This window comes from Fusarium solani (genome assembly GCF_023522795.1).
Source record: "Fusarium solani strain SB1 chromosome Unknown bctg00000001, whole genome shotgun sequence".
In the NCBI taxonomy this organism is placed as follows: Eukaryota; Fungi; Ascomycota; class Sordariomycetes; order Hypocreales; family Nectriaceae; genus Fusarium; species Fusarium solani.
Window position 1 is genome coordinate 1610899 of NW_027072156.1, and position 6913 is coordinate 1617811.

At 54.2% G+C, this 6913-nt stretch overlaps 2 protein-coding genes across 2 annotated transcripts; one reads left to right on the plus strand and one right to left on the minus strand.

The window, feature by feature from the left end:
• Positions 1 to 140: 140 nt before the first annotated feature.
• On the minus strand, positions 141 to 1862 carry MRS44_002611 (uncharacterized protein; the record flags this gene model as incomplete). Its single annotated transcript, XM_046268117.2, has 4 exons — positions 141 to 989; positions 1043 to 1301; positions 1354 to 1415; positions 1557 to 1862. 4 exons carry the CDS (start codon positions 1860 to 1862, stop codon positions 141 to 143), a joined length of 1476 nt encoding a protein of 491 aa, XP_046136721.1.
• Positions 1863 to 5463: 3601 nt separating this feature from the next.
• MRS44_002612 (uncharacterized protein) lies at positions 5464 to 6913 on the plus strand (the record flags this gene model as incomplete). The annotated part of the gene is made up of 3 exons (XM_065622895.1): positions 5464 to 5536; positions 5614 to 6352; positions 6442 to 6913. The coding sequence occupies 3 exons, from the start codon at positions 5464 to 5466 to the stop codon at positions 6911 to 6913; spliced, it is 1284 nt and encodes a 427-aa protein (XP_065478967.1).

Consider the following 6913-nt stretch of genomic DNA (forward strand, 5'->3'; position numbering starts at 1 on the left):
ATCTTGCTATGGGAAACGTAAGTATAGTAATGGATTACATATTACAAGACATATATGACTATGTAGACAGACCCCTTTTTACATCCTCCCACGCCGGGTATACCCAAGGAAACCAAAAAAGAAAGTTATAATCCATCCCCCTATTTCGCGAGCACCGTCTTCAGCAACTTGCCAAAGACGCCCCGAACTCGATCGGGGTTTTCCATAACACAAGTAAATACAACAGCCGTGCTGGCTGCAAAGACAAGAGTCTCCCTCCACTGCTTATCCAACGGATAGCGCCTTGGCAGTACTGTAGCCATGGCACGCGGGGCGACAAACAGAGCAATGTCTTTGCGTCTGCTGGCTGTCTCGATCAGAATGCTCCAACCGCACAGGAGGCAGCCGGTGCCAACGCAGATGCCCCCATCCATCTTCTGGCGTCGCTCGATGGTTGTGCCACCGGGGAGGCGGGGTCCTATGCGCGTGCGGCTGAGACAAACTCCGTAGTAGAAGAGAGTGATGAAGGTGGCGAGGAAGCTGGACGAACGGCACGATGAGATGAGGGCTCGGCGGAAAGCCTTGTGAGACGGGTTCCGAAGCGCAAGGGCGAGTGTCAGGGGCAGGTATGTCGCCATAGACCACTTCCAAGCTCGAAAGAAGCGGCTGGCAGCGTGGTATTCGCACGAAGGGCCAGAAGCCATGTGCACCATCTGGCAGGGGATGGGCACAACCACTGCAGGATCTCCCCAGGCAAGCGGCCACTCGTAGTCGACGCACATCCCCTGCAGCAGGGATGACTGGCCCGTCTCCTTGCCATACTGGAACTCGCCCGTGTGGCAACGGCGAAGAGCCTCGATCAACCGTAAATCGACAGATGCAGCCGAGGTGATCCATTTGTTGTAGCTGCGGGGAAGACGCTTGGGATGGTAGAACCAAGCCCACATGACAAGACCCGACGACGCGGCAAACACCAGGGGGTCAACGAATTTCGAGACGAAACGTTCGGCCTAAAGGAGTCAGAAAGAGGGCATACTGCAGTCAGACTCAGTTCAGGGGTTACCTTTGACCACTTCTTGGAAGCCACGCGGCGGGCCTTGTGTCTCGACCATAGATCGCCGATCACAACATCAAGGGCGCGGGTGACGGCGAACAAAGTGAGGTCCAAGGTTCGACCAGCGAACTTGACTTTTCGAGGTTCATCACCAGGTGAAGTATCTCCCTTTGCAGGCACCGTCTCTTCATACGCTCGACTTTCGTAACAGTGTAGTAGACGAAGGCCAAACCAACCAGCAAGGAACGTGGATAGCCATCTTGCTAGTCTGGAGAAGTGAATGTCAGACTCGAGTAGAGTGCCAAGAACTGTGTCCTTACCTTGAACGAGCTGCTTCACTTAGACCCTTGGCAGCCTTTTCCAAGATGCTCTTGATAGGTTCCTGTTGACCGGTTAGCATCAGATGAGTTGGGTAGACGATAGGCTTCTAGTTAGTCAAAGCTGCAAGGCACCGCTCCTTCGGCACAGAGAAGGACCCGTCTTACATGTGAAGACTTTGAAGGATCAGAAAGGGGTCAGTTACCTGCAAGAGAGTGCCACCACCGACCAACACGGCACAAAACGTTGGAAAGCGTTGGAGGTTGAACCCTGTTTTCACAATGTGAGTTGCAGACTTGACAAAGGAGCTGTCATCCGAGTCTAGAGACAGTTGGTTGGCCGCTTTTCGTCTCCTCTTGGCAACATGCTGTAGCACTAACGTCAACAGCCGAGGAGCCACGGCAGACGCATAGCCTAGAAGATAAGCGCGGATCAGAGGCCGGAGGATCTCGGGGACGGGATCGAGCCTCAGGGGACCTTTGCGGACAGGGCGCACATCAAGGGAAGCCATACTCCCCCGCATACAACAGCAGACCGAAGCAGGACTACGGGACCTGCAGCCGGTGGGATTGATGAGGCGAGGCTAGTATGCGGAGGTGGCACTCAGGAGGTGGGTTCCTGAGAAGATGTTGGCGGGGTTCTGGATACGGATGAGCGGTCAATTCAAAGACCCCTGTCGAGTGTAATGAGGATGGAGAAGAAGAGGGTGTGAAAAGGAGGTTGACAAGAGGATTAAGGACTTGGAGTGACGGCGGAATACAACCGCATCATGCACTGGGCAATCTGCACCTCAGGGCTTGAGACAATGGTTGCAGAAGTTTGAGATTGTTTAAATCAAACAATGAACAATCAGGAGTTTGATCAAGAGAACTTCCTCTCAGGGCTGTGGAGTTGTGGAGACGAGTTGCAAGGCCGTTGATCATGAGCCTCGGCTCAACACCGAGGCTGCGTGTGAAAGTGGACAATCATGACAAGACGATTCGATTCCAACGCGGCATGCTCGGAACAAATACAGGGGAGCTGAACTGAACTCTCGGTACTCGGGAGTAAAAGGCCTTGCCACTGCGGGTATGAGATCGTAGGCCCCTGGCAAGGCTGGAGGCGACAGACTGGCATGGAGTCGCGAATCGGAGGGGGGAAGTATAGGAGTGTGGATACTGCGACTAACCTGGGGAATGGTGTTTTGAGGGGTAGCCCTCGACTATGAGCTGTACGTATGAAACGATCGCCGCAGGAAGGAAGATGAGCTCGGCGATGGTGTCAAAGACACGAAGAGTGAAACGGATGATGGCCGAGCTGGAGGTGTGGTGATGCCAGGAGGGGCGTGAGAGCCAGGTAGATCAGGGGACCGTTTTGAATCTGATAGGACACGAGGATTTCGTGTGTATGGATGACAACGCAAGGCACAGGTCAAGTCAAACTGTAAATGGCGTGGAGGCGGAGGAGAGCTTGGTTTCTGGCCAAAGCCACTGCAAAGATGGATGGAAGTTGAAGAGCTGAGATCATCACCGGCCATGCAGAGATGCATGTGGCCTGAGTTCCCCTTTGGTCACCGGCACGGCGGGTACCTGCCCAGAGGCTCTGGGGTAATGAGGTGTGACCGTTGAAATGGGTAAAGAGCATGTGCGTATTGTGGATTTGGCACGTGCATTTTAGTTTCTCATCAAAGCGCTGGTGCTTTTGTCCAGTTTGAAGCTATTCCAACGTCCAAATGCTTCATGTCCTTTTTACTCTGCCAATTTCAAATAACTAACAGTATTACCATACCCTGCTTATGCAGTGTTACACCCCGTACTTTGACGTCCCCATTCAGCTAAGCCGGCGCATGAAAAATTCGCACCCAATTCCGTGTATGTGGGGGAGCCAGCAGGCACGAAATCATCCAGAAGCACCTCGACGAACAGGGGAAGCCAGCCCCACGACGAATTTCGGCCCTTGGACGGTTTTCGGCTCTTCTTCCTTGCCTGGATGCCCCGTTCCCGTTACAGCATGGTTCCTTTGGAAAGTCATTCCGTACCAGGGAGGAGGTCTTGCTCCCCGAGATGTCATGGAGGTGGTCCAAGTGGGAGCCATTCCCCTGCTGGCTGTCGCCGGTGTCATGCTGGCACGGCCCGATCATGGTCATGGGCTGGTCACGAGACGACCCAGCAAGCCATCAGACCAGGCCCAGCTAACCAGCCTTGACTGACGGGCGGCAGAGGCGTGTATGGAAATTGAGAGTTGGTTCTTTTGGCGATGCTTATTCAGACGGGATGGCATAACCTTTTGTCTATCTGCCGGCAGACGATAGGGCCGGGTCAAGTGACCAGACATCTACCGCGTCTCTGCCTATCATCAATGCTACACCAAGATGACTCGATCTTCTCTAACCTCTTTGTCGGCAAGTAAGAAGCCCGCCCGCCTGAGGAGGTCGTCAATAAAAGGTGGCGGAGTCGCCCGAGAGCTTAAAGAGCTGCAGCCAGCGCCTGGTTTGCTACTGGAGCTGAGTCGTGAGAGAGCTGTTGTTTGGCAATTGGGAAGCATGTGATTGTCCCCTAGATGCATATTCAAGCCCAAGCAAACATCAGTAAGTAGGTACGTACGTCATGGCAAGGTCTCACTCCATGTTTCGGCTGTGTCGGGGGACATGTTGAGGAATTCCGGCTGCTGCAGTTTAACGATATCGACTCGGCTAATAAATCTTGTTTCTTTCTCTCGTAATGATCCCTTTGTTAGATGAATAAAGATTGATCAGAACTCGGCGAGACTCTTAACAAGGGCCAACAACTTGGAGACCAGAGATTTTTAGTCGACGTCGAATGTGGAACTTGGTGGGAGATGCAGGTGACCTTGCGACCCAGGGAGGGGGAACATGCTCTGTCAGGATGCAGCGCCAGGTTGGAGGCGATGTAGACGGTACTTTTTCAACAATCCTCTTCCAAGTTCCGAGGCTGCTCCACACGGCTGAGTCTTCAAAGAACCTGCCCAATTCGGATCCAAACTGGCCAATGGCCCCGCAGCAGGGGTCTAGGCCGCCCCTTCCCCAATATGTCCGGTACGCGCCGCCGAGGTACTGGGTACCTCTAACCTTGCAAGCCCTGCCACTTGCCCATAACGCTCCCGTCGACACAGCAGGTGCAGGTGGGCTTTCCGCCTTCCACCCTTGCTTGTCCAGGCCTGGCCTTCTTCCTCTACCCACTCCTCCTCCACCTGCACCACCACCACTACCACCACCACCAGCTCCATCCCCATCCCTCCATCCATCCTCACCTGGACGCTCGCTGCCACCCGCTCCTCACGCAGCCTTTTTCCGGCGAAAAGCGCTTCGTTGTTCTACGCATTTCAGCAAGAGTAACATCAGGCTCCAGTCCCGACTTCTTGTCTGGGACAGTGGGATGTGATGTGATGCATTGGTGCAGGTCCTAGCACATGCGCCGTCCCTTCTGTTCCTGTTGCTCTCTAGTCGCTCTTCATCCTCACTAGATCTGCATATACCATCTTCCACGTTTCTTCTCTTCCACAACCGCAAATCGACGCTCCTTCTTCCTCCAATCTGCCTACATAGTTGCTCTACTCCTGGAAACCTCGTCCATACCTGCATCGACATCAACTACTTCGCTACTCGCCGCAAGCCCGCTACCGCATCTGGATCAAGAAGTCTAGCTCAAGCCTCCCCAGTCGCCAAGCACCCAAGACTACCCCACGAACCGCGTCCTGCCGCAGACTCGTTCACCTGATCACCCTGATATCCTTCCGCGCCTCTGCCTCTGCGACTCCAAGTTTCCAAGCTCCTGGCTCACTGTCGACTCTCGCCCAAGTTGCCTCGCCCTGCGCTTTGCCTGAGGCGACATTCAGTTTTGTGTGCCTCCTCGTTTTGAAGGCACCTGCCACTTCCGTCGTCGCGCTTGTATCATGTGTTAGGCACTTACTCGTAACTCGATCGTTCCTGGCACTTGCACGCTTCATGTTTGACGACGAACCACGTTCTTTCTACTATCGAATTCAGCATCTCTGGCACTCATCGCTCATCGCCATTCCGATTCAGCAGCCGCTCCTCTCCCACCGACTCTGGCCGCTGGCATCCATCCCAGCTCAGCACATCGCAAAAACCCCGATATTACAAAGACGCACCCATGCTCGCCGTACAGCAAGCTCCGAGGATGGGTTCGTCGCAGCCGCCCTCAGATCCTTTTCTGCCTTTTGGCTGTACGTCAACCAACTACTCGTTTTGTTGCTTCTCGGAGAATATGCGAAGTCTTGGCTAACTTGAAATGCGATTTTAGACACCCTCGACTCGACTCAAGATCCTCCTCTCCCCGATCCGCCCGAGCCCGCGCCCGGCGATCCGCTCCTAACAGACAATGACAACAGACTCCTGGACTCGTTCTTTCAGGACATCAATGCTGATCACTACAACATGCCTTCGTTTGGCGAGGGACTCAACTTCAGTGACACTTGGCTTGATCTTCCACCACAGTTTATGGGGACTTCAACTACTTTCGGTCATCATCCGGGCTCTTCCCTTCCTGAACCGACAGGCCAAGGGCTTCCTAATAGCCTGGGTGACTTCCACGGCATGATGCCCATGGAACCGAACATGATGCCGCCGCCTCCCCCGCCGCCACCTCAGTCACAACACCAACTAGACCACCAACTAGATCATCGACATACACCCGACGATGTTCTTCATGCCGCCGCGACGCTACTTCATAATGGATCCGCCCAACGGCAAGCTTCTAACGGAGTTGATGCATCCCTGCAACGACGGATGACAGCCCCCTTAGTGGGACACCTTCAACATCAGCCACTAGAGGAGTTTCGTGAAGAGCATCGACGCAGTGTAGCGGCCAGCGAGCAAGAGCACTACCCAGACTGGATGTCGGGACCACAGGACAGGCGTCAACATCGAGCACCACCGGCTGAGTATCAGTGGGGATCCGACGCGAATTTCAGTCGAGTCCAAGGGTACATGCCAAATTCAGAAAAGGAAACGGCGGAATCTTTGACCAAGGAGCAGCTCAAGTACCTCGAGTGTTTTGAGCCGAGTCAGAGTGCCGATAATACGCGACCGAGCAGCCCGGTCCATACCAAGATAGCACCCCTCAAAATAGGCTGGCACAGGCCGTAAAGCCACCGCCAGAGACAGACGCGCCTCCGCGCAAGAGACGGAAGAGCCGGAATAGTAAGGAAGGACCGGACGAGGATGCACAAGACGAGACAACCACACCAAAGTCGAACAGGAGACGAAAGTCCAAGTTGGAACGGCTAGGCTCAACATCTTCTGGGCCGACAGATGAAGTCTCAACGGGCAAACGTCGAAAATCCATGGCTAATGGGGCCAAGGCAACGCGGGAGAACCTTACAGAGGAACAAAAACGAGAAAACCACATACGAAGCGAGCAGAAACGACGAACACTCATTAAGGAGGGATTTGAGGACCTCTGTGACCTCGTGCCTGGGCTCCGTGGGGGTGGATTCAGTAAAAGCACAATGCTGACGATGGCAGCAGAGTGGCTAGACGATCTGCTCAAGGGGAACGAAGCGCTGTCAGCTCAACTGGCGGCTTTGGAAGGAGGAAAATAA